Below are 26,666 nucleotides of genomic sequence, written 5' to 3' on the forward strand. Positions count from 1 at the left end.
GCTGGAGCAGCAACCACAGGTCCCGGCTTGCTCTTGGTTCAGCGCGGCTCTGCCCGTGACTTTAACCCCTTAGTGGTTGCAGGTTGGCCAGAAGGGCGAGGCGCGCAAGTACCCCGGGGAGCCGGACGGGCTCCAGGGTGTGTACCGCAGGCTGAAGAGAGGATGGGATTTGGCAGCCTTGAGGAGGAAGGGAGCTAGGGTGTGCTGAGGACAGGTAGCGGGGGATGAGTGGTGAGGATTGGGGGAACCGGCCATCGAGTGCTCGCCCGTAGTAAAATCAGGAATCTTCACCTTCATTTCCCCTCAGAGCGAAGCCTTTTCGGTACCAGGTCCCGGACGGCGCGAGGGTGGGGGAGGGGAGAGGCGTCTGCCCTGGCTGAAACGTCCCCTCGGCCTGACCACACCTGCGCCTTCGATCCCGCCGCATCTCGGGGGAGAGGGGAGCGGCAAGCTCCCTTCCTCCGCCAGGTGTAGGGAAAAGAGGTGGAGTGGGTTCCCCTACGACCTGAGCGCTGACCTGGGCGTGTCGTGTTCTGTCCTGGACGTTGGCCTGGAGCTCGGGAAGACATTCCTGGCCTAGACTACCTAGATACCTGCATCCTCTCCTGTCCTTGCTCCGGTCCTCACTGCCAGCTGAACCTCTGAGCATTCGTTTTTCCAGCTCCCAAATCCCCGGTCGGGCCAGGCTCATCCCCTTAGCGATCGTGGCAACAAGTGAGATCGGTTCTGAGCGTTGGGGTGGTGAAGAAGCTGAGCTTCCACTGGAGAGGAAGTGGAGGTAGTGGCAGACAACAGACAATAAGACAGTTTCAGATTTGGGAGTGCCACGAAGAAAAGAAAATGTGTGTCTGGAGGGAGACTACTTTGGAAGGGTGGTCAGGGAGGGCGGCTCAAGAGGTCCCAGACTGAGGGGATTACGAGGGCAAAGGCTTGGGGATAGGAAGAGCAGTGGGCTTCGAGCAAGCGAGTGATGGGGAGCTTGGGAAGAAATGAGATGAAAGCGTGGGCCCAGCAAGGATCTGGACTTTATTCTAAAAGCAGCAAGAGTTCATGGAAGCCCATTGTCCAAGGTGTTAACAAGGCACTCATGCTTTCCAAGCCTGAGTCCCCCAGTGCCCTGGGCTTTTCCAGCATTTTCAGGTAGGGACCCAGCCAGAGCTGTGGCCAGGCCAGCAGAATTTTCTGCCAAACCCAGCTGTCATGGTCCCCTCTGATCCTCAGGATCCTCCCTCTGTAAAATGGTGGTGATAAATCCTACCTCACAATGTGCACACCTGATCTAACTTGCAGTCATCCTACTCCCACAGGGCCTGCCCTTTCCTGGCACAGAATGCCTGAGGGCCCAGAGCTGCATCTGGCCAGCCACTTTGTGAACCAGGCATGCAGGGGGCTGGTGTTTGGTGGGCATGTGGAGAAGTCACCAGTCAGCCGCAACCCAGAGGTACCCTTTGAGAGCAGTGCCTACTATATCTCAGCCTCAGCCCGTGGCAAGGAGCTTCGCTTGACACTGAGCCCCCTGCCTGGAGCCCAGCCCCCACGAGAACCACTGGCCCTCATCTTCCACTTTGGCATGTCTGGCTCCTTCCAGCTGGCACCCAGCGATGCGCTACCACCACATGCCCATTTGCGTTTTTACACAGCTCATCCTGGTCCCCAACTCGCCCTCTGCTTTGTGGACATCAGGCGCTTTGGCCACTGGGACCTTGGGGGCGAGTGGCAGCCAGGCCGTGGGCCATGCGTCTTGCTGGAGTATGAACAATTCAGGTAGGTAGGCCCAGCCACATGTATGATGAGCACAACTGTGGGCTCTGGGCCTGGCTCTGTGAGTGCCTTGTCGGCCAATGAGGGGCAAGTCCCAGCCCCTTCTGAGCCTCTGTCCCTTCCTCTGTAGACCAAGACAGAGTAGTTCCTGGGGACAGCTCCCTGAGCTAATGGGTATGAAAACCCAAAACTGATATGGGAAGAGGTGGGGGCAAGAGGTGAATAGGTAGGCATGCTCTGAGGACATAACCAGTTACTGTGAGAGCTGAGGTTAGATCAGCCCCCACAGTACTTGGTACCCTCAGGAGGCTAAGAAGAAAGGTGGGGGGTTTTAACAACATAAAAGGGAGGCTGAGCAGGAAGGAAATGTTTCAAGGTGGTGGGGAAGGAACTGCCTAATGACATGGTTTCTTGAGTCAGGTTTTATGGTCTCCCACATTCTGCCTGCCCATTGGTCTGTGTCCCATGGTCTTAGGCCACATCAGATGGCAGTGTCAGCTTCTTCCCTTTCTCTAAAATGAAAATTTATATGAGTCTCTGCTTTGTGCCAGGCCCTATTGTAGGTGTTGGGGGTACAGCAGTGATCAAGATGGATGTGATCCCTGCTCCCACAGAGCTGAAATTCAGGCAGGGCAGAAGGGACAAAGAAACAAAATAGACACATTCTTGAAAATCCAAGAGGGAGAGAATGACTTTTGGCCAGGGGGCTGGGGGTGGGCATTAGTAAAAGGCACTCTAGGAGGTAACCTACTTGAGAGCCAGGCATGCAAAGCTCTAGAGAAGTATTCATATTGACCAGAATCACAGACACAAAGGCCTGGAACGCATTCGGTGGGTCCTCCCTTCTTCAGGAACGGCCCACCTTCGTTTGACCCTTAGGAGACTTAGCTGCCCATTGGAGTGGGTCAGGGCATGTCTGGCACCACAGAAGACAGTTGACTCCTGGCCTTCCCAGGCATGACCCCAAGTGCACCCCCAGGGAAACATCTGTGGTCTTGGATTCCTCCTCCTCACCTCTCCTGGGGAGTCAGTCATGCCACAGGTTAACTCTTTGCCAGCTGACTCTGAAGTTTCTCTCACACAATGAGCATCTCAGTTGTTTTCTTGGTCCTATAGCTGGAGAGACTGTGGGGTTCTGCTCCCCTCAAGGTGCTGGTCACCCAGGCTAACTTTCCACTTACCTTTACCCCAAAACTCTGCCTCTTGGTCCCCTATTTCATATGCTTCTCAGCCCAGCACTGAATCAGTCTTGCCATGACCCTTTTCCACAAACAAGATGTATTTCCTCTTCACAGTGGTGAGGAGAGATCCATAGCCCTTGGAGATGGGGTAGGGCTGCTGGGGCTCTCACTAGCTAGGACATGCCCACATACACCTGCTGCACAGAGCTAGTACCAACCTCCTTAAAATCTTTAGGTCTTGAGAAGAATTGGGTCGTCAATGTCAACTCTTCTTATCTAACCATCCAAAATTCCTAGACAGGGGCTCCAGACTGCAGGCACATCTGAGGTTCTGTGATCACCTTGCTCTCAAAAATGTCTGGAGTCTAAGATACTCTGGTGGCATACACACAACAGATACAGAGAGACTCTTGTGTGTCCCCTTGAACTCACTGCTTTTGACTGGAATTTTTCACCTTGTGTAATGATAAAAATCCCTTATTGTTCTCATTTAACAGACAGGAAAACTGAAGTTCCCCACTGCCAAAATAGCACTGAGGCTTGGAAAAGGGGAACTGGGACTCCCAATTTCATTCCCCTTGCACCTAGGAACAGGTTCTCCCAGCTCCTCTCTCCCATCACATGGCAAGGTGTGGGGGTTAAAGGACAGAATGGGTCTCATGTGCCAAATTGTGTCCCTCCAGGAAAAATGTGTTACGAAACCTAGCAGACAAGGTCTTTGACCGGCCCATCTGCGAGGCCCTCCTGGACCAGAGGTTCTTCAATGGCATTGGCAACTATCTGCGGGCAGAGATTCTATACAGGTCAGCAGGCAGGGCTGAGGTAGGCTGGATGCCCACATTCCCCACTGCTTAGCATGGCTCCCTCTTTCTATCCCATCGCAGGCTGAGGATACCTCCCTTCGAGAAGGCCCGCAATGTTCTGGAGGCGCTGAAGCAGCACAGGCCGGTGAGAGCACGGGGGTGGAAGGCACACACACCTACCAGCAAGGGCTGACAGGGTATGGGCTAGGTCCAGCGTAACCCAAGCAGGTCCTTAGTTTTTCCTTCTCTCTAGTGTGTGTGTGTGCATTGGGGAGGAGGTGGATGAACTATCTCTGAGTCCTGTCAAGCTCAGAGGTCTGCTCCTGGTGGGGTCAGCTGCCTCACGCTGACAGCCAGGCCCTGTCCATGCCCCTTCTCCAGAGCCCAGAGCTGACCTTGAGCCAGAAGATCAAAGCCAAGCTGCAGAACCCAGACCTGCTGGAGCTGTGCCACTCAGTGCCCAAGGAAGTGGTCCAGCTGGGTGAGGCCTGGGAGGAAAAGATAGCCAACTACCTCTGCACTGGCATATCGAATAACCCCGGGACAGTTGCTACCCATATCTGGGCCTGGTTCCCTGCCTGGGGAATGGAAGTTTGTAAACCTAGTTGTTGCTAAATGGACGGGGCCTCCTCACTTGTCAGGCATCTGTCTGTCCTCCAGGCTGCTTATGAGGCAGGCAGGGCAATGATTATTAACTCCACTCCAGGATGGGCAAGCCATGGCCCAAAGAGGGGAAGACACCAGCCGGAGGTCACACAGCTGGACAAGGGAGAGCCTTGGCCCCTGACTCGGCCCACCAGGCTTTCCCACCTCCCAGCCTAACTCTGCCCTCTGACCTCTGCCTGGCTCCTCTGTCCACAGGGGGCAAAGGCTACGGGCAAGAGAGCGGCGAGGAGGACTTTGCAGCCTTTCGAGCCTGGCTACAGTGCTATGGCATGGTGGGCATGAGCTCCCTGCGGGACCGGCACGGCCGCACCATCTGGTTCCAGGTTCGGGCCCTAATGCTCACGAGGGCAAACAGATATCAAAGACATGGGTGTGGTAGAGCCCTGGGATCACAGCCAGACAGGAGATGGGGTCTCTATCTAGGCCTCCCAGTGTCACACTGTTCCTGAAGGTCTAAGCCTTCCCTATGCTATGCCCCTCCCCTCCTCTGAGTCCCAGGGTCCCAGCTAGTAGAGCAGCCCAAGGCAGGGTGGCCTTGATGTTGGCTCTGACCTGGCAGGGAATGGACAGTAAGAGAGGCTTCCTAGGGGAGAAACTACACTAATCTGGAAAGATAGGTGTGAGTCCTGCCTTCCCAAGGAAAAACAACCCCTGCCCCAACCAGGCTTATTCCTGAATTCTCCCTGTACCATTTTAGGGGGATCCTGGACCTCTGGCACCCAAAGGTAAGGTACTCCTAATATACTAAACTAAGAGCAGAAAGGACGAGTTGGCAGCAAGGGTTACATCCGTCCCCGGTCCCCACTCCACCCCTGGGAGTCAGCCCAGAGTGGAAGAGCAGGAGTCTGGAGAAAGGGCCCATGGCCATAGGACCTCACAACCCCAGCATCAGTATTCTTCAGGAGGCAAGTCCCATCAGAAGAAATCCAAGGGAACACAGCGGGGTCCTGAGGAGAGAATGGAGGTATGGCTCCCTGCTCCTGACTCCTCCCTGCACTCTCCCCTACCCTGGCTGCACCTCCCAAGCCTGGCTTGTGAATAGCTGCCTTCTGTGGACAACGAGGGCAATGCTGGGTTCTAACCAACCTCTGAACTGCTCTTGAGCACCTCAGGAACATGTCTCTCCTCTACCCAGGACACTCCACCCCCAAGCAAGACCTCTTCACTGACAAGAATGGCATGGAAAGGCCTTCCTGAGCAAAGAGCAGCCCAGCAGCCTGAGGGGACCAGCTTCCAACAGGATCCAAAAGTCCCCCGAGTCACTGAGAAAGGGAAGAGGAGGAGGCAATGGGCAAACTCAGGTGGGCCTTCCTCAGCATCATCCTCTGAGATGGAAGGGGCACCACCAAAAGGGGCTTTCCTGAAGAAATGAATGGCAGCATGGGCAGGAGTTCCATGTGGACAAAGGCTGGAGGAAGGTTGTCAGGGCAGTCCTCAACCTGGGGTCCATCTCACCTGTCTTCCCTCCAGGCTGCTGCAGACCTCAAAAGATCAAGACTGATACCCCACCTCTGGAGCCTGAGGAGACCTCAGCCTCCTAGCAGGAGGATCTCCTTGCTTGCATCTACCCCTTCCCACTGCCTTACCCTGGATCTGGGTGTCTGTGTGGCTTCCTAGAAGCAGGCAGTAGGTGAAGGAGGCTAGATGCCTGTGGCTGTTCCCTACAAAAGTAGGGTGTTTTTAATTGTACCCATTTTTAAATCCCATGTGAAAAATGCTGTATTTTTAAAAATATAAATTAATAAACTTCTGGGCTGGCTACAGAAAGTCTAGGATGGCCATATTAGCAAGCCTGTTGCCTGGCCCTGAGTGTAAGAGGCCACCTCCTCAGCAAGGCAAACTGAGCCCCATCCCAGTCCTCAAGACCCTGGCTCTCAGAGGATGATCATCTGATTTTGCAGGGACAGCCCCTCAGAAGTGGAGCAGAAATACTGGCCCCAGGCAGCCCAGGCTCCACAGCTCCTCCAGTCCAGGATTCCTCAGGGCCTGTGGTTTGCTCCCTAACCTGGCCCAGACTAGTCAGTACTCCCTTTCACCAGCTGGAACCCACCCAGACCCAGGTCCTCTGCCTGCTGACACAGGGAAGGACCTCCTTATCTCTCTTGTGATCATATCCCCATTCTTTCATGGGGGCTGCATTCCAGACCCTGCTGCACATACAGGATCACTTTAGATTTTGCCCCTGCCCCCAAATGCCCGGGAAAAAGCTTTCTTCCCTCAAAGGGTGGGGCCCTAAGGGGAGACAGTAGGAGATACCAGCAGGGTTCCTGAACCAAGATTTTATTGTTCAAGAGGTGACTCATCCTTGCTTTGGGCCAGGAAGGTAGCCCCCAAGGCCTTCCCCAAACAATCCCCATACTCAAGATCTCAATTCAGTGGGGCTTGCAGCACGACCAACAGAGACTGCACTTGGAAGGGAGAAAAGGTGAGCTTCAGGCGGGCGTCCCTAAAGGGCAGATGGCCAGCAGGGTCTCGACGCTCTAGGAGGTCACAGCTGTAGAACAGGAGGGGCCATGAGGATCCCGCGAGGTTAGGGCTCCCACCCTCACCCTGCACCCTACTCACAGGACAGCCTCCTGAACTGGAAGTGACGTGCGCAGCCAACAGTCTACGTGGCTGCCATGGGCCTCGTACAGCCTGAGCACCAGTGTGCGGCCCTGGGGGGTGCTCTCCGCCTGAAGAGGGAAGTGGGCGGTGGGCAGGGCCAAGGGCGGACCCCACCCAGACCCACGCCACCCCACTCCTTGCCTGCTTGACGGTCTCCAGCACCACAGCTGGGGAGGACACAGAGAAGGCACTCCAGGTAGCCATGGGCACCTGGCCTGGGGTGGGCAGAACCAACAGTGGGAAATTGAGGCTGTAGGCTGCTTGGATAACACCGGCGTCCTGGAAAGAGCCTGGGCAGAGGCCGGAAAGGGGCGAGTGGTGCAAAAGGAGATAGGGGCATAGGGCAGCAGTTTTCCCCACTGACTTGGAAAAACCGAGGTTTGAAGAGAAGGGGCAAGGTAGCACTCACCTTTGTGTGGCATCAACGCATATGTAAACTCGTGGCGCCCCATGTCAGCAGTGGCATCGGGGGCCTTAGGTGCCCGCAAGCTTCGGGAAAGGAGGGAATAGGCCAGGCTGTAGTTTTCGCCCGGGAAGACCCACACCCCTCTGCTGGCCCCAGGCCTGGCTGGCACACCACTCACAGTGAGAGACTGAGGACGCTGCCCCGAACCGATGCCCCGTACTTGCAGTCATTGAGCAGGGCCAGCCCAAAGCCGTGCTCCGACAGGTCCATCCAGCGGTGGGCCCATACCTGGAGAGCACATCCCAGACCCACCTGGTGGCCCTGTCACCTCCTTTTACTCCCCTCACTAAAGTGAAGGCAAGCTCCGGAACCCCAGGATTGAGTTCCAGCTCTCACAATAGGAGGCCCTGACACACCACCCAAATTGTCTATGCTTCAGTTCCTCATCTGTGAAATGGGAAGAACAGTACTTAGCCCAGCAAATGGGCACGAGTAACAAACTAAACATAAAGCATTTAGCACACTGCTTGGCACACATGTTAGAAACCAGCAAACATTGCTCCTCCTCTTCACCCCACCCCATTCTATACAAATAGTCTCTCCCCACCCAGGGAGAACCCAAACCTCCCACCCCACCCATGTCAGACCTCAAATCGAGCCCAGTCCCAAGAGGTGTTTTGATGGGTAGGCCGCTGCAGGTGCCCGAACTGAACCTCATAGGTAGCCTGAGGGCTCCGAACACGGGCAGGGAACTCCACCTTCAGGAACTTGTGGTCTTCGTGCCAGTGTACCTGGGGTGAAGGGAAAGGGGTTTGTGTGTGTGTGGGGGGGAGACAGGCCTTGGGGTGGCCCTTTCTTACTAGCCACACCTAGGGAAGACAGCCACCACCCTACTCCCTGCTACCTCAGTATGGAATCGGACATAGGGGCAGCCGACGTCCAGTACAACCTCCTGGCTGAGCCGACTGTTGGGGCTGATCTGCAGCAGGAACCAAGCGCTGCCCCGCACACCGCCCTCAGTGCCTACTGCCAGGGTCCCTGCCTGGCCCAGCACTGGCTTCCTGGGGGGTAGGGGTGGGAGGCGCTGAGACAGGGCCAGCTGACGGAGGGGCCTCATAGGCCTGTATGCTCATTCCTACCCAAACCTTCCCACCCGCACCTTGTCTCCAGATGGTAATCCATGACGTCCCACGCATCCCAGTACAGGGGGACATCATCAAACAGCACAAACTGGTTTCCTACAGCACCCTCAGCAATAGCCTCCCTGGAAGGAGATGGGGATTGGTGCTTTACAACTGTATGACCTTGGTCTCTCCAGATGCTCAAGGTGGGGTGGGGGCAGGGTAAGTAGGCCCAGGGAACAGGGGTCTCTCCAGCCCAGCCTGCCCTGCTACATGAGTGGGTCCCAGCCCAGGGCCACTGGTGGGCTGCTGGGCACAGTGCTGTCTGTGGCCAGGGGACAGAGGGAACAGAGTCTGGGATCCTCCTGTCAGATACTGGGAGAGAACAGTAAGGGGCTGGCACCTGTCAGAGGCCACCAGCACCAGGGATGTCAGGCGGCCTGTCGGGTCAAGCTTCACCCGGATGATACCGTTGTCCAGAGTCACAGAACCATCAGTCTTGGCAGAAAGGGGCCTTGAAACTGAGTTGGTAGGGGCTTCCCACAACCAATAGCCTCCCCCCGCACCCCCCCCCAGCCCTGCCTCACCACTTGCACAAGTCTGGGGAGCTGAGAACCCCCATGTTGTTAAGGATGTTCCAGGACAGTTCTGCCCAACCTGGACATGCCAGCACTCACCTCTCGCACAACAAACACAGGCTGCTGGGGAAGCAGGAGCTGCAGTGAGGTTAGGGCAGGAGCAGGAGCATAACCCATGCTGGGCACTGTCACCAGGGCTGGGGATGAGGCCTGGGCATCAGTGCAGCCTCCCGGAACTTCCAGGAGGGATGACAGGGGAGCAAGGGGTGGGGTGGGGTGGCCGCGCACACAGGATATACTACTATAGCTACTCTTCAGTCTGGAGCACCCCAGGGCAGAGATCCCCAGGGCAGTGACCCCAGCTCTTGGTCTGGCCTCCATCCCTCCTGTTGCAGTAGCAACCCCTCTCCCCAGCTCATACCTAGGCTGTGGGTCCCGCCAGGCCTGGGCAGGGCCAACACTTCAGTGCGCTTCCAAGGAAGTGTGTTGACAATGAGAAGGCCCTCAGGACCTGGCTCCCCAGCACACAGGGCTGCAGCTGCAGTGTTGAGTAGTGTGTTGCCATGGGAACGAATGTCTGAGGAGAAACTGATTGCTCACGAGTGGGCAATGGGTCTGGGATGACCTGAGAGTCCCACAGGTGACACTCTGGGCTCAGCCCTGGGTGTTGAAGACAGCAGCGGAAATGTTCTCAGCCTAACCTTCATAGTGGCACATGGCTTCCTCTGCCACCAGCTGAATGCAGCTTCCAGTCACCACATCATGGAACTGATTCAGGAGCAGGAGCCTACAGGGACCAAGGGCCAGGGATGGGGAAGGCCAGAAGGGTGGAAAGAATGAAGGCTGGGAGGGGCAGCCACAGAGGTGTCGGGTGAAGTCAGGTGGGTGACAGGGGGCAGAGCCAGGCTGACCTCCAGAGGTCCTGCAGCTGGGCTGCTGGGTATAGAAACTGGGCACTTCGGACCAGGGCCAGACTGCTGAGCAGCTCCACGTCATGCAAGATGCGCTCACACTCCCGATTCCCCTTCTTGATCTGAGTCCAAGCCAGCGAGGAGGGTGAATCTAAAGTCTGTTCAAGCATCCCAGAAGACCTTCCAAAGCCCTCCCTGGCTTAGAACCCCCCTGGTGGCTCCTCAGGGCCTCCCAGATAATGCCTCTTGTGGGTGACATGTCCCTAAATACCCACCTCCCTCAGCTCAAGCCTCCTCCAGGCTCCTGACCCACCTGACTCTTGCACTTCTCTCAGCTCCGTAAAGAACAAGCCTCCTGCCCTGGCCGGTTTGGCTCAGCAGTTGGAGCGTCGGCCTGCGGTCCAGAGAGACCCGGGTTTGGTTCCCGCTAAGGGCACATACCTCGGTTGCAGTTTGTCCCTGGCCCTGGTCGGTCGTGCGGGTGGCAGCCACTCGATGTGTTCCTTTCACATCAATGTTTCTCTCTCTGTTCCTCTCTCTCCCTCCCACTCTACCTGAACAAAAACTGGAAAAATGTCCTTGGGTGAGGATAAAAAAAAAAGCCTCATCCCACAGACCTGGGTGGGTTCTGTCCTGTCTCCTTCACTGACCCTCTACAGATCAAGGGCATACTTTCCCTGCTCTGCTGAGTGACTATCTCCTGACCTGGGCATGAGTAGTGTAGGTGCCATTATGCAGCTCCAGGAAGAGCTCCCCGACCCATGTGCACAGCTGCCCCGAGTCGCTCTCCAACGCCGAGAAGAGTTGCCCAGGAGAAGACAACTGCACCCTGAGGAAGACTGCAAGTTTGGGTCTCCCAGCTCGGGGGGGGGGGGGGGATGGCTCACCCTTCATCCATTCCAGAGCAGACAAGAGATCTAGCCCCCAAAGAAAGAAGCCACCCCTAGAATGCGCCCTGTCTACATAAAACTAGCTCTGGAAACCCTAGGAGAGTTCTCTGTCTCTGGTGAGTTTAAGCCCCTTCCCATCTTCAGATTTCTCCCACCTCACCCCCAAAATAGAAGTTGGGAGGAGCCCATGGACCAGGATTGGAGCAAAACAGGCCCAGTGGAGGGGTTGGGCCAAATGTTTGCGCAGAAAGGACTTCAAGCAAGGGCTAAATGAGCAGCTCAGTGAGGGCTGCCAGTGGGCCAGGCCTGACCTGGGCAGCCCATCTGTATTGCACAGCCGCTTCAAGCGGTCCACCATGGTCTGGGTGGGACCACCGCCCCCATCCCCAAAGCCGAAGAGGAAGGCACTGTGGTTGGTCCGCCCTTTGTCCCGGTTTTTGGCCACAGTCTTTAGCACCTGGACAGACAGAAGCAGGTCAGCATGGTTCAGTCTAAGACAGGACACAGCCCTCTCCTACCTCCCTGCCCCCACCTTGGCCACTAGGTGTCCTCTCACCTCCTCCACACTGCCTTCCATACCATATGAGTCACCAGGTGGGAAGTGGGCCAGCACACAGGAGCCATCTAGACCTTCCCAGAAAAAAGTATGGTGCTGCGGGCAGACAGGCAGAAGAGAGAGAGGCTAGTGTCAGGGCTGAGGCAGAGTTGGACCTTCTAGTCCTGCCCTGCCCCTTGTGTGACCCTGGAGGAGGCAACCCCTCTATCTGGGTGGGGCCGGGTAATCTGTCCAGGAGGGACCCAGGCCCACTCTAACATGAGCCCCTGGGGTCTGCTCACCGGAAATGAGTTCACCAAGTTCCAGCTCAGTTTTTGGGTCAGGAAGTGCCTGATGCCACAGTTGCACATAATCTGGGGAAGCTGTGCTGAGTAGCCAAACGAGTCTGGTAGCCAGAACTGCAGGAAAAGGGCCTCTAAGGCACAGGAACCAGGACTCTTGGCAGAACAGCCCCAGTCTCAGCCCCTCATCTCTCCAGGTCAAGCTCCACCCTATCTGCCTGAAGGTGTAGCAGCTCCCAGCCTACCTCTGAGCACATCTTCCCAAACTCCTGCAGGAAGAAGTTCTGGCCCTGTAGAAACTGCCTCACCATGGCCTCTCCACTGGGGAGGTTCCCATCCTGGCAGTGAGGGAAGAAGGAGTCGGCCAATGTCAGCACCAGATGGGGAAGAGGCTCGGGCCAACCCCACCCCTCAGGAGAAGCCATAGCTCTGACCCAGGGGTTATGGCTAGCAACCAGGAAGTGTCTCTCTTCTGGCTTTAGACCCAACTTTATCTGCTGGAGGGGAGCTTCTGGGCTGGGTCATGCAGACAACCTGTCACTGCTTGAGACTCTCCTCCCCCTTGCGGGTCCCAGGCCTTGACATTCCAAGGACTAATAAGCACTGCAACAGAGGGGTTGTGAAGGGCCTGTAGAAAGCCGAAGAGGGAAGCCCATGACAGAGTGGCCCTAGGCTGAGGATGTGCAGACTGCACTTACCATTTCCACCCAGGTGCCCCCCACGGGCACAAACTGCCCACGGCAGGCAAACTCCTGGAGCCGGGAATACAGGCCAGGGTACTGGTTCTTTACCCACTCCAGCTGCTGCGCCTGTGAGGCAGATGGGGCAGAAGTTGCCCCAGGCGTGACAAGAACCCCGCTCAGGGCCAAGTATCTGGGGCACAGTGGGCAGCTGAGGGTGGGGAAGAGCCCTGCCCCTCAGGCTGGGGAGGCCCTCAGAACCTCACTCTTGGATCTGTTGGGCATCTGGTGTCCCCATATGGCTGTCCCTCTGACCTGGGAGCAGACAAAGATGAACTCGGGGTTCCGTTCCATGAGCTGCACAGCTGTTACCCAGCTCCGGGCACATTTCCGCACTGTCTCTTTGAAGGGCCAAAGCCAGGCTAGATGGAGAGGGGCACAGAGAGTGGAGGGAAAGCAGCAAGGTCCCCAGCTCCACACAGACCTCCAGACTCACCCCTGTCCCCCAGCACCCTGACCAGGCCCAGCCTGGGCCTCTAGGGTCTTCCTGGCCCTCCTCTCATTCCAGGCCCCATTCCCTGCAAAGCCCTGTGGCACCCCTCCTGAGCTACCACTTCAAACCACTCCTGCTAGGTGGGAGTAGGGGGTGGGACAGAGAGGCCACCAGGGCTACCTAGTCAGTTTTACAGGTCAGAAAATAGAAGTCCCAGACCCTGAAATAGCCTCACCCTTGAGGTTTAGACACCCTCAGAAAGGATCCTATAAGCAGCAGCAAGAGTTAACCCTTTCAGTAACACACACTGATGGATATCTCAGAACAGAGGGCACAGCTCCCCAAGATGGACCTTGCCTGGTCAGCCATCCTACACAAAGCACTATAGCCTGTCCTTCCTTACCAACCCAGAGCCCCCACTCTCCACCCCACGCCTTGGCACAGCAAAGAAAGCCCTTATTCTGTGGTCCAGAAACTTGAGCTGCATCAGAATTAACAGCTTGGGGAGCTTGTTAGAAAAAATGTGGATTTCCTATAAGCCTCACAGACAATGCACACTCATCAGGTTCAGAATGGAACCTCTAACCCTCCTCAGAAAACTTCCCCTGTGCATTAGCCCCCATCCCTATTACTGCCACATCACTCCTCCACCTCTTACGACTTGAACACCCTGTCAAACTCACTCATTCTTACTCAGCTCAGTCACCCCTCCACAAAGCCTCTCTTGAATTCCCTCAACCCAGCTGGGTTAAGTGCTTCTTCTGGGCTCTCCAGCACCCCTATATTTCCCCTCTCTTGGTCCCAACTGTGTCTATTTTGTGATCATCAGTCTCTATAACCCTACCCTTCAGTATCTAGCATGGGTTCACACGGGGCATCAGATTTTGTTGAAAGAATAAATGAAGCTACACCTAGCAAAGCCCAGAGTCTAGTTCCCTTGCCCCCTTTTATAAATGGAGATGACTGAGGCCCAAGAGGGGCAAGAACCTGCTGAGGATTACACTGCTTCCAGGGCACAGGCAGGGCTTCAAGGTCACTCCTGCCTCCCTCCAGCCAACCCAGGTAGATGCCCACCCCCCTACCTGTATCAATGTGGCAGTGCCCCATGGCATGGATAGTATGTTGGCTTTCACCTCCACGTTGGCCAAAGAACTTGGAGGCCAGATCCTGGGCCATCAGGAAGGTTTCGGGCTGGGCAGGGTCACAAACATTCACAATCTGGTTGGCTGTGTATAGGGCCTGGAAGCTGCGCTGGTTGTCTTCCCCGAGGCCCTGCAGCAGAATTCTGTCTCTTAATTGCCATCTCAAGCAAAGTCTCCAAAACTAGGCCCTGGCTGGTCTTCCAAGGGTTCTCAACAGAGCTTTTCCCTATATCCAACTCTTTGGCCCTGCTGTTCCCCCTGCTCAGCACTGTTTCCCTCCTCCCCTTTACACAGAGAAACCCTATCAACTCTAGGGCAGGCAGAAACACCCCCCCATTCTGCATTCCCAGAGTCCCAATTATCTGACCCAAGAAATAACCTGCCTACAGTTCTAGAGAGTGGCCAGGTGGGGTGGGGTATCAAGTACCTTGGCCATGCCCAGCAGCAGCTCCAGATCCACCAGGAGCTTGTGGACATCCTGGTGGAACAAGGCCAGCTCAGCCCGGCTCACCTGGAACATCTTCTCTGGGTCTGGGGCTGCGATCATGGTGCCCTTCCCCGCCCCCAGGAGCCCACTGCAGGCGACTTCCACATAGAGGGTCAGGCTACAAACATAGGGAAGCACTCTTAGGCCAAGGGACTAGCAAAGACCTCTGGGGGCTTAGGGAGGGAAGACCGAAGCATCCAGATGACCCCTCCCCATTCAACCCCAGGATACCACAGTATATCAAGTTCAAGTATGAGAGAGTGACAGAAGCACCAGCCTGAACCCATATAGTGATGATGAGAGCTCTACTACGGTACGTAAGAACAAGCGGCTCAAAACTGTGTAATGCTGCTGTTTAGCCATTTGTTCCAAAAGCTATCTTTACACAGCACTGCCGTGGTCTCAGAACTGTCTTTGCAGATTAAAAGCATGTCTGGCCCTGGCCAGTGTGGTTCAGTGGTTAGCATCGGCCCACGCACCGAAGGCTCTCGGGTTTAATTCCCAGTCAAGGGCACATACCTGGGTTGCAGGTTCAAACCCTGGCACAGGTCCAGGTCCGTGCAGGTGTGTCTCTCTCACATTGTTTCCTTGTCCCTTCCCTTCCCTTCCCTTCCCTTCCCTTCCCTTCCCTTCCCTTCCCTTCCCTTCCCTTCCCTTCCCTTCCCTTCCTTTCCTTTCCTCCCTCCCTCCCTCCCTCCTTTCTCCCTTCCTTCTCTCCCTCTCTTTCTCTCCATCCCTCCCTCTCCCTTCCACTATCTCTAAAAATCAAGGGAAAAATATCCTCAAGTGAGAAGTAACAAAACAACAACAAAAGACTTCCAGTCAAGATGTGGTGTAGGGTAAACGCAATATTTGTCTCCTCCCACAACCACATAAAAATTACAGATAAAGAACAGAACAAACATCATTCAGAACCACCTGAAATCAAGCTGAATGAAAGTCCTACAACTATGAAATTAAAGAAGAGGCCACATCAAGACTGGTAGGAGGGGCAGAGGCAGGGAAGGGCTGGTCCCACATCCACTTGTGGTGGATAAAAACCGGGAAAGATACCTCAGCTGTGAAGGCCCTCCCTGAAAAGCAAGCAGTCCCTGTTCCACACCAGGCCCCCCCAGCTCAGGATTCCAGTGCCAGGAAGAGAAGCCCCCATAACTTCTGGCTGTAAAAACCAGCAGTCATTGAGGCTGAGGGAAGCTGAGGCTGCTAGAGTCCCAGGCAGCTCCTCCTCTTAGAGGGTACACACACAGACTTACTCAAACTCGCCCCCTCTGAGCTCCAGCATGGGGGAAGCAGTTTGAAAGGCACCAGAGACATACAGGGAAGAACTGAGTTGTTTGCCATCTGGGCGAGCGCTGGACAGGCAGCTTTCTCCCAGACAGCTGTGCTGATGGAGGCCTTTGTTCCTTTGGTGTGCCCTTCCCACCACCGGGATAGCAGAACCACACCATATGGGACTCCAGCAACCTGGCTCAAACTGTTTTCCCCATTCTGATTCCCTGAGGCCCTGCCCCACCCCACTTTAGGGCCTACCCTAATGCTGTTTCCAGTGGCATTACCATTGGAATGACCTGTCTTGGCTCATGCTTTGGATTTTCCTAAAATCTTTCAAATAAGCAGCATCTGGCCTTAGTTCCCAGCTTAGCCTTGCCTGAGCACCTCCAAGTCCAGCACAAGAAGCAGCCATCTGCAGATCACTTTGGAGCCTATGCCTGGTGGTCCTGGGTAGAACACAGGCAGTGGCTGGCCTTGGTCTGAGCCTCCTGGAAGGCCCCAGAGCCAGCACACCCAGTGGATAGCTTCAGACACGTCTAAGCACCATGACCCAACCACCTCCACAAGCAACACACTCATGGGGTGCATTTGGTGGGTACCAGAGACCTATGGAAGTAAGTTTAGCTCTGTGTGGTAGGCCCCTGCACAGCTCATCCCCCAAGGTCGTCAGAGGTCAGTGGTTAGTGGGTACAGCCTGTCCTTACAGCTGATCAGCCTGACTAAATCCCTCCCAGTGACGTGTCAACAGCAATCAACACTCAATTACAACAGATGGGTGCACAGTCCACGGAGGGGGTGCACCTCAAGTACTAAGCTGGGGTGATCAGGGAGGCTGTGCCACTGGACACTACAGGACACCTACTACAATAAGGCACCCTATCAAGCCTAGGAGATGTAACAACTCTACCTCATACATTGAAACAAACACAGGGAGGCAGCCAAAATGAGGAGACAAAGAAACATGTCCCAAATGAAAGAACAGAACAAAACTCCAGGAAAAGAACTAAACAAATGGAGATAAGCAATCTAACAGATACAGAGTTCCAAACACTGGCTATAAGGATGCTAAAGGAAATTAGTCTAGAGGTCTAGAGGCCCTCAAGAGCATAATAAAGGACCAGTCAGAAATGAAGAATGCACTAACTAAAATAAAAATAACTTACAGGGTATCAACAATAGAGTAGGTGAAGCTGAGAATCAAACCATCAATTTAGAATATAAGGAAGTAAAAACCACCCAATCAGAACAGCAAAACAAACAAACAAAAAAACCCCAAAATGAGGATAGTGTAAGGAGTCTCTGGGACAACTTCAGGTGTGCCAACATTCGATCATGGGGGTGCCAGAGGAGAAGAGAGAGAGAAGAAATTGAAAACCTATTTGAAAAAATGATGACCAAAAAACTTCCTTAAGTTGGTGAAGGAAACAGATATACAAGTCGAGGAAGCAAAGAGAGTCCCAAACAAGATGAACCCAAAGAAGCTCACACAAAGACACATTATAATTAAAATACAAATCTTTAGAAAAAAAAATTTTTTTCTTTATTGATTTTAGAGAGAGAGAAAGGGAGAGGGAGAGATAGAAATATCGATGAGAGAGAACATCAATTGGCTGCCTCCTGCATGCCCCCCACTGGGGATTTGGCCCACAACCTGGGCATGTGCCCTACTGGGAATAGAACTGGCGACCTCTTGGTGCATGGTTTGATGTTCATTCAGTGAGCCACACCAGCTGGGCCAAAGAGATAACCTTAAAAGCAGCAAGAGAAAAGCAGATAGTTACCTGCAAGGGAGCTCCCAATAAGACTGTCAGTTGATTTCTTTTTTTAAATTTATTTATTTATCCTCACCCGAGGACATTTTTGCATTCATCTTCAGATAGAGTGGGAGGGAGAGAGGTGGGGGGGGGGGGGAGAGAGAGAGAGAGAAAAGTGCGCGCGCGATGTGAGAGAAACACATCGACTGGTCTCCACCCATACAATCCCAACCGGGGCCGTGGACAAACTGCAACCAAAGTATGTGCCCTTAGCGGAAACCGAACCGGGACTCTCTGGTCCACAGGCCAACGCTCTAACCGCTGAGCCAAACTGGCCAGGGCTCAGATTTCTCAAAAGAAATTTTGCAGGCCAGAAGGGAGTGGCAAGAAATATTCAAAATGATGAAAAGCAAGGACCTACAACCAAGATCACTCTATTCTGCAAAGCTATCATTAAGAATGGATGGACATATAATGAGCTTCCCAGAAAAAAAAAAAAAGCTAAAGAAGTTTATCCCCACCAACCCAGTATTATGTGAAATGTTGAAGGATTTTGTTGAATAAAAATGTCAAAAATATGAACAATAAAATGGCAATACATATCTAACAACTGAATCTACAAACCAAATGAACAAGCAGAACAGAAGCAGACTCATAGGTACAGAAAGGGAAAGGGGGTGGTGATGCAGGAAGAGATAAACCAAAAAACTTAGATGGATATATGCATAACCAGTGGACACAGACAATAGTGTGGGGAAGGCAGGAGTGGGTGGGTAGGAGCAGGGAGGAGCGGGTCAATGGGGGGGGGGGGGAGAAGGAACATCTGTAATACTTTCAACAATGAAGATAAATTAAAACAAAAAAACATTTTTGGAAGTCCCAGAGTAAAGATCCATCAGCCAACACAGGGCGGGCTATTCTTTGGAGCAGCACATTGGGCTATGGTGCTGTTCTACTCAGTCTTTAGAGACGAAACATGACTTCTTTGGGGAAGCCCTCCCTGACCCTCCTCCCACCCCTCTCCTAAGCCTGGAACAGTTCTCACATTGAGCTCCCAGGGTTTTCTCTCATCCGTTTTGTAACTGTGTAAGTATGTATGAGTCCCCTTGATGCAGAGGACCACATTACTCACCATCACAGGTCCAGTGTCTGGCAGCATCAGACACAGTGTTCAATAAATATTATAACGTTAAACCGTAATGTCTAATAAAGTGTTTTTAATGGTGTCATGTATGTTCACGCTGTAACATGGAATGAAAAATTCAGGATACAAATATCAAGGAAATGTAACCTAAACTAGTAAAAACTAGACCTGGAAGAATTCCTGAGATGAATGTTGAGATGTCAATAGTGGTCATCTCTAGGTAGTGGGATGATGGGAGATATTTATTTCTTTGTTAACTTTTCTGTATTTACCACAAGGCGGCAAACATTTTTATAGCCAGAAAAAAGAAAATCCTGCACTTAAAAACAAACATTGAAATTTGAAGATGGTTGTGTTGTTGGGAGTGGGTGTTTCCAAGATCATTCTGGGCCTCAGCTCCCACTGTGTCCTCCCCCACTGTTGTCGTCTTCCCTACAGCCTTGGTCAATCAGCACACAAGGACTCACTCACCTCCGGGGGTCTCCTTCCCCTAGTCTCTCAGTCAGGACATAGCTGGTCTTCTCCCCTTCTTTGGTCAAACCCTGGTGGGAGTGAAGTGAAAGAAACAGGGCCTAAGGTTGTTCAAATGAAGTATAAGCTGAGGGAATCTAATACCCTCCACTCAGTCCCCAGCTTTGGCTTCGCTCCCCCAGGCAAGGCCAAGATTGATAAATCGGACCTCTGGTAGATGCCCCAACCCTCATGGCAGTCAATGCCATCACCACCAATGGCACCAGTAGAAAAGCCCCACGTCTTATGGGAAGGGTCTTGGGCAGGTGTCAGAAAACCTGGGTGTGGCTTCTGGTGGCCTCTGTACCCCTGAATAAGTACCTGAAGGGAAAGTCAGGGACAGGTTTGTCTCATTTTCTGCTATACCCCCAGTGATTAGCATTGGGCCTGGCCCAAAGAGAGCATTCAGGAGATATCTGCTAGCCAATGGAGGGCTTTTGTTATACAGGTAGGACAACCGTCCTACCCTGAGACTGAAAGTCTAATTGGAATAGAAGCTGTGCAAACTGAACAATTGAACTAACCTCTACATACCTCAGCTTCTTAATCTGCAAACAGTTATAAAGATCAACCACATAGTATTATAAAGATATTGTTAGATGCATAAATAAGACACTTGATGGTTATATTTGGGGAACTGGGATGGGGTAATAGAGACAGATATCTGAAAGTTTCCCCCCAATAATATATATTACACATAATAAAAAACTTGTTTATTAAATACTAAAAATCAAGAGTTGTGGTCTGCAAAGCCACGAGTCTGGCACCTAGCAAGAGGGTTAATAAATGGATCTGCTGTACTTACTATTATTGTACTTGGTCAGTAACCATATTCAGCCCAGAATGAGAAGATGGGCAATCAGCTACAGAGTTGGTTTAGCACTAATTACGTTGTGAGCCAACCACAGGGGCCGCCCAAGCGGCAACCTCCCCAGTCCTGAAATCCTGATACCACTCTGCAAACAGAGCCCCTCAGTTAGGGCTTCTCCAGAGACTAGAGCTGAAATGTGGCCATGCCTGTCCCTAGGCCTAAAGCAAGACTTCTTACCTGAACTGGTTCCCCATCACGCCACACCATGCCCTCTCCATCACTTTCCCAGCGAAAATGAACTTCCTGACCCACCCATGCCTCTGGGATGGTCAGCTCCACCCGGAACCAGCAGGTCCACCATCTGCAAGAGAGCCACTTAGATGGGCCTCAGTGTGGAAGCCTTGTCCTTTTGAAATAGTACTTCCTTGGACTGAGTCAGTAGGGGCTTGAGGTTTGTCTATGCATCATAAGGTATTCAGATTTGACCAACAAGAGAGGATCAAGGTGTGTGCAGCAAGATTAAGGAAAGAGGCAGAGAAGTCAGGGATCTGTGATCTGTCCTGGAGTATCTTTCCTAAGGGGGCTCCAGGGACTGGGAGAAAAGGAAAAAAAACGAACTCTTTCAAGAAATTTGAGGAACCAGGGGCAGACAATGGAGGTGTGACCCTTCTTAGAAGAGAGCCAGCCCAAGGTGGGGGTAGGGGGGACTTCCTTTGGCCCGCTGGCCCCGCCCTGTTTCTGGGCTTTACCCACGTGGGTCCAAAGCTGTCCCCGACTTGCGCTGGGCAGAAGTCCTGCTGGATTGCCTCCTGGTAGGGGAGCCTCTCAGGCGTCAAGAAACTGGAAAGCCCGGCCACTGGGCAGCTGTCCCTGTAAAGCCTGGGCAGGAGGGGCCAGTGGGCGCGCGTTTGAGGCCAATGGGCACACTGGCAGGTGGAATGCACGGTCCCTCAATCCTCTTTGGAGAGAGGGCTGTCCCACAGCACAGCCTGCCCGCTCCCTCCTCCCGGCCCACACCCTGTCCACAGAGAACGGGTACTCGATCCATCAGTCCAGGTTACTGCAGTGTGGGTTCACCCACAGAGAGGAAGGCTGAGGTGCATGGGAGATGCCAGCCAGCGAAATAAGGGGCCACACCTGCTGCGGAGGTTACAGTCGTGGCTAGAGTAGACTGGCGACACGAATTTCTCCGCCCGCTCCAGCGTAGTACGCCAGTGCTTCAGGGCCGGGACCACGGCCGCCGCCATTGCCGCACGCCCTGCGCTCTTCCGGTTTCCGGGGCTGCCCGGAAGTAAAGGTTCCTGCGGACCACAGCGCCTTCCTGCAGCGCGAGCCTCTTCCTACCCCACCGAGGCTCTCGGAGCCCAGCTGCCCTGAGCTTAGAGCGGGGCACTGAAAGAAGCGCTTCAGGGGCTCTCCTCTAGCTCATCTGGACTGATGGGCCACTTGGAATATCCCTAAATAAAATGGGAAGTTTGACGTTTAGATCCTCTGAAAGCTCCAGGACAGAGGGGACCGTTAGACATATCAGAAGCGGATCACTGGACCTGGGCAGCAGCAAGTGGGAATCTCTCAGCACTCCAGTGCCAGCCCGGCCTCTGGCTCCTTCGAAAACCCGGGAAAGAGCTGGGGCCGCCAGGAAGGGACATGGTGTTAATTAGGGACGGCTTTGTACCCCAGTAACCTCAGCTTCCTCTACTACCTATTTTATGTATTATGAATGGTAGTCATCACCAGAAACTGTTAAGAATTTGATTTGAGATGGCATGTTAGTCATAGCATTCAAAATCCAGTAGAACACTATATTTCACCACATAGGACTAAAGAGTTGAGAAGACATAATGCCAGAGGCACCTCTAATTTCATTTTCATGTTACTCTAGTAGTCAGTTGGCAGCCTTCCCCCGACCCCCTTCTAGGATTTACAGGGAGTTGTCTATAATATCATTAGTAAAAAAAATATATATACACAATATTAGCCCTGATATTTTAATGGAAATACTGACCAAGTCAAATTTACAACATTGAAAATGCAAACCACACAGAAAGGTGACTGAGTACACAATACCAAACATTTGAAATAAAAATAACTTGCCGGCTATAATACAGGCTGGGTTTAGAGCTTGTAGCTCAGATGTCAGAAGACAGGAGATAAAAATGCTGCTTGTGAAAACCCTACCTGTAGGTGAAGCTTCCCCTCCATTTTGGATGCACTGGTGGGTTGAAGGATTTCTCCTTAACTGGCCCTGAAACCCTATTCCTGACCTGCAAGCAGGTGCTCTGGACATAACCCTGTGCAGAGACGGTAACAGATGGGGCCCCATCAATTTCCCCCATAATTCCAAGTCAACAAGATCTTTCTTTAGTGAGCAGAGAAGAGGTGAGTTATTGCTGGGAAAACCTGAAGATCTCCCCTCCCCAATCCGTATGTATCACTCCATCGCTGAGTCAGGCACTGGCCCCAGCCAGCTTCACCCTAGACTCTCCCACAAGGCTCTTTTGCCACCCTACACTTCTGGGTTCAGTCTCTTATGTCATCTCTTCCCTCACCCCCCACGTCCCACCCCCACCCCCACCAACAAAAAAGTCAGGGAAATATATGTATTTTGAAAGTCCAGAAGCCAAAAATGTGTGGGGTTTTAGTGTGTGTGTGTGTGTGTGTGTGTGTGTGTGTGTTGGGGGAGGGGGCGGATTTTTTTTTTTTATCAAAAAAGCAAACAAAACAATTGGTCACTTTGCAACTATGACTAGGGTAAATCGTTGCTGGAGGAAAATCCACCAGAAGTCCAGGCTGGCCACATATAAAAATCCTAATCACTCAGGTTTGAATGTCTGCCAGTTTAAATTTATGTAACTAAAATATATATATATATATTCATTTGTAGTTAGTACCAAATCTCACTCCCAAACCCACTTATACAACATGCCTTATGCACATTTCTTTCAAATACTGATTTGGTATTTAAGTTACTCACCCCCATTTCTAGGTAAGAAAAAATTATGGAGAAATACAAATTATATAGCTAGACAACTTACCCAAATATCACATATTTCCAAACAGTTGAAATAAGGGAGGAAAAAACATGTACTGAAAGAATGAAGTTATTTTGCCTCAAAAATTTGGAATATTTTTACTTAAGTGAAATTGCTATCTAAGGCAAAAGCCTGTTGGTACTGTGAATGAAGAACTGGGCCTAAATCCCTGGTTCTCTGGTGAGGACAAGGGACTTGGGTTGCAAGTTTATTCCTTAAGTACCAAGCTTTATTTATTTACCAAAAAAAAGAAAAGAAATAAAAAGAAAAAATTTGGTGCAAGGGGAAGACAAGTTTTACACAAAAGTACTACAATGGTAACTCCCTTTGGTAAAAAGTGTAATAAATGTCTTGCACACCTGTTCATAGGTACTAAATCTGAAGCCACATAGAACTATGGTACACAAGAAGCTAGAGCACTTTTGCTAGCACATCAAAGCATATTTCCTTTAATAAAAAATTGACAGTATGTACATTATTTACAAAAAAGAAAAGAAAAACCACGTTAAAATTGTGTGTTTGAGAAAGAGTAAAGCTGGTGGATGGCACTAGGGCAGACTTGTAAAGAAGCAGGTAGAAAATAGTTCCACGGGAGCTAGAAAGAACTGATTTGAACTTGTTGAGGCTGATAACCGGAGGAGAGAGTATAAGGGAGGCAGCAAGGGATTCGTCAGGAATCAAGTCCACAAGATGATCAATCCCAAGCCAAACTGCAGGTCCCAGATAAAATCTAATGGATGCTCTAAATGTGCTCATGTGACGGGGGTGGGGGTGGGGTTCAAATCCAGTTTTGTTCTCCTTGTGTGGGGAGAGAAGAGCAGTGACCATCAGAGTTACAACCCATCTAAGCGTTGAGTCTTCCCCAGTCTGTTTGTCAATCAGCCAAGGTTTGAACAGCACCTGGTTTCCTCATCGAAGCTCACGCCCCAGGAGACTCCAGTCTTAGCTCTGCTGGTGTGTGCAAGCAAGCTGTGTGTCTATGCTTGCATGGATTTCCTTCACCTTCAGGGCAGGATAATACCCAAACCCCCTGGGGAAAGTTCCAGCTCCAGCATTGTAAAGTACCCATGTTTATTACATGTTGCCCACTTGGTGCCAGGCTGCACCGACAGATCAGGTGGCCATGTCCTAGAGAGGCCCAGTGAGGCTTGAAAGGCATCTTCCTCGTTTCTTCAGTGTGTGTGAGGGCACGTGAACTGCACCCTTACCCTCCACATGTCTCCCTCAAGTTATCTGCTCTGGGTTTGCAGTTATGGAGCTTTGAACACTGTGCCGTATTTGACACGATACTTGTTAATGCTCACAAAGTGCAGGGTCTCTGTGTCACAGGTGGTGGTACAGGGCACCAGACCCTCCAGCCCCTCACCCATGAGCCACTTGCTGGTCTCTGCTGCCATTTCACGGGGCACATGCTCCTTGGTCCATTTATCTACCCAGGCCTGGAACCTCTGATGTAGCCTCTTGCTTACACGCTCATGGGACTGCAAAACAGAACAAGCACACAAAAAAATCTCCCATGAACTAGGACCAAAAAAACCCCTTAAATACAAAGCCTAATTTTCTCCTAAAGTTGCAGAGGAAAGATATGGGCTCAAGTCTCTGATAATACTGGTTAGTGGAAAACATTTTTTAAAAAGCAATAGGAATCTATGTTTAAAGAAGAGAACGAAAAGAGGTTAAAAACATAAAGCATGTAAGGAGCTGGAACCCACTGAGCAATCAAAGAAATGCCAACACAGGGTCTGGGCAGCACAAGCTCATTGCTTCTCAGTGTTAGCATTCATTAGTATCACCTGAGGAACTTGATAAAAATACAGAGTTCCTTGATTCCATCAATCTACATTTTAAAATCAGCAAACCAGCTGATTCTAATATACCCCCACCAAGTGAGACATGAGTTGTGGCTGTTTGTCCCTTCTATCAGCAAGTGGCATGGCAATCCACTTCTAAGTAACATGATTCAGAGTAAAGGGCTTAAAACCCACTCTCCCTCACAGTATTACCCCCACCCTGCCCAGCAGAATGCCAGGCATAGCAGATCTTCAGTGGGGGTTTATGTTCCTACCTATGCATCCTGCAAACATTTATTGGTGCTCACGTGCATGGCAGAGTAGGAGAAAGGATGAATTAGAGGTTGCCCGGCTCCCCAAATAATCTGAATCAGAGACACAGTCATACAATATACAGAAGTACATTAAACCATCCACTCAGCATCTCTAACTTGCATGTTTTATTGTCCTATCAAACTTAACCAGTTCAAAACAAAGGGCTTGATCTGCCCCTCAAAAATGGCAATCTCTTCCTAATAAAAGATGCATCCTTAAACTTCCCACTTACTCAAGCAAAACAAACAAAAATCACCAGGCATCATCCTAGATGTTCTCTCTCTTATCTTGAATGGGAATCTGATAATTACCTGACCACTGTATCTTCAAATTATATCTCCAGATGTTTAATTCTTATAATTCCACTGCTAGCCCATGTCAGCATCAAATCTCATTTGCACAAGACCAGTCTTTTTGAGTGGTCTTTGCCCTTCCAACTTCATGTGCACTCAGTCCCATTCTCATAACAGTCCAAGCCATCTTTGTCAACAATGTCCCACACGCACCTCAAATAAAAATCCAAACCATGGCCTATAAGACTGAACAATGTGGCCTCTACCTACCCTTCCAACTTCACACATCCCACTTTCCTTATGGCTCAAGCCACACTAATGGTTTTAGTTTCTCACACATTCCTCCCTCTCAGCCTAGAAAGTATCAAGCCCTGACTCTTTACCTTGCTGGATCCATGTCACTGTTCAGGCTTTAAGCATCATCTCCTTAGAGCGGTCTCTCCCAACAAAAGTTGGGCCTGCACATCACTTCACCTCAGTTCTTTCCTTAATATTCTGTATCACACTGCCTTATATGTTCTACTTCATGGTTGTAGTCCCAGAGGCTGGCTCAATACCTGGTATGTAAGTGCACCAGGAAGTTTCACAATTGAGGCAGCATATGAAAACAGGTAGGCTTCATATAAGCAGTACCACTTGAAAGTAAATGCTGGGAGTAGCTTCACTGGAAAGTGCCACCAGCTATTATGGGTTGATTTGTGCCACACCTCCAAACTCATATGTTCAAGTCCTAATCCTCAGTACCTCAGAATGTGAACTTATTTGGAAATAAGGTTGTTGCAGACATAATTACTTAAGATGAGGTCATACTGTTAGTAGGGTGAACCCAAAATGCAGTATGACTGGGAGGAAAATTGGGACACAGACACACACACAGGGAGAATGCCATGTGAAAATGAAGGCAGAGATCTGCAAGCCAAGGAATACCAAAGGGTGCCAGCTAACTACCAGAAACTAGAAGAGGCAAGCAAAAATTCTTCCTCACAGCCCTCAGAAGGTTTGAACCCACTTTGTCAACACTTCGAACTTGGACTTCTAGCTTTCAGAACTCTGAAACAATAAATTTCTGTTTTTTAAGTCACACAGTTTGTGTGGTACTTTGTTACAGCAAACTTTACAACCCAATACACTGGCTTACTCAATAATTCTCAAATCTAAGTGGAGGTTTACATAAAAGAAGAG

General features: G+C 51.6%; 3 protein-coding genes across 20 annotated transcripts in view; 1 reads left to right on the top strand and 2 right to left on the bottom strand.

The window, feature by feature from the left end:
* Positions 1-81: 81 nt before the first annotated feature.
* Positions 82-6,163, top strand: LOC118619548 (endonuclease 8-like 1). Of its 6 annotated transcripts, none has more exons than XM_036246172.1 (10): positions 82-137; positions 1,308-1,764; positions 3,626-3,745; positions 3,827-3,890; positions 4,127-4,226; positions 4,607-4,734; positions 5,109-5,136; positions 5,314-5,375; positions 5,547-5,712; positions 5,882-6,163. In XM_036246172.1, exons 2-10 carry the CDS (start codon positions 1,331-1,333, stop codon positions 5,950-5,952), a joined length of 1,173 nt encoding a protein of 390 aa, XP_036102065.1. In that variant the 5' UTR covers positions 82-137; positions 1,308-1,330; the 3' UTR covers positions 5,953-6,163. The 6 variants fall into 6 exon arrangements, with proteins under 6 accessions (XP_036102065.1, XP_036102079.1, XP_036102095.1 ...); XM_036246180.1 differs by lacking the exon at positions 82-137 and adding an exon at positions 381-714; XM_036246164.1 differs by lacking the exon at positions 82-137 and having other exon boundaries at positions 380-1,764.
* Positions 6,164-6,682: 519 nt separating this feature from the next.
* Positions 6,683-21,976, bottom strand: LOC118634782 (alpha-mannosidase 2C1). Of its 9 annotated transcripts, none has more exons than XM_036269601.1 (26): positions 21,192-21,975; positions 20,808-20,933; positions 20,292-20,415; positions 19,205-19,275; positions 14,504-14,681; positions 14,017-14,206; positions 12,757-12,863; positions 12,460-12,570; positions 12,007-12,099; positions 11,762-11,878; positions 11,481-11,576; positions 11,236-11,381; positions 10,740-10,863; positions 10,035-10,156; positions 9,825-9,910; positions 9,545-9,700; positions 9,223-9,333; positions 8,949-9,081; positions 8,584-8,688; positions 8,329-8,485; positions 8,072-8,215; positions 7,603-7,712; positions 7,428-7,507; positions 7,160-7,308; positions 6,977-7,086; positions 6,683-6,905 (listed from the first exon to the last, which is right to left on the bottom strand). In XM_036269601.1, the coding sequence occupies exons 1-26, from the start codon at positions 21,299-21,301 to the stop codon at positions 6,779-6,781; spliced, it is 3,183 nt and encodes a 1,060-aa protein (XP_036125494.1). In that variant the 5' UTR covers positions 21,302-21,975; the 3' UTR covers positions 6,683-6,778. The 9 variants fall into 9 exon arrangements, 6 of the variants coding, with proteins under 6 accessions (XP_036125494.1, XP_036125475.1, XP_036125467.1 ...); XM_036269582.1 differs by having other exon boundaries at positions 7,160-7,233; positions 8,949-9,043; positions 9,223-9,320; positions 21,192-21,974; XM_036269574.1 differs by having other exon boundaries at positions 8,949-9,043; positions 9,223-9,320; positions 21,192-21,974.
* Positions 21,977-23,297: 1,321 nt separating this feature from the next.
* The window catches only part of SIN3A (SIN3 transcription regulator family member A), a 71,755-nt gene continuing 68,386 nt past the window's right edge, over positions 23,298-26,666 (bottom strand). For all 5 annotated transcript variants that reach the window (XM_036269495.1, XM_036269487.1, XM_036269510.1 and 2 more), the window contains one exon: positions 23,298-24,567. In XM_036269495.1, coding sequence (XP_036125388.1) covers positions 24,337-24,567 — 231 coding nt within the window. In that variant the 3' untranslated portion in view covers positions 23,298-24,336. The remainder of the gene's footprint in view (positions 24,568-26,666) is intronic.

Source organism: Molossus molossus, unplaced genomic scaffold, assembly GCF_014108415.1.
Source record: "Molossus molossus isolate mMolMol1 unplaced genomic scaffold, mMolMol1.p scaffold_m16_p_1, whole genome shotgun sequence".
NCBI classification, from domain to species: Eukaryota; Metazoa; Chordata; class Mammalia; order Chiroptera; family Molossidae; genus Molossus; species Molossus molossus.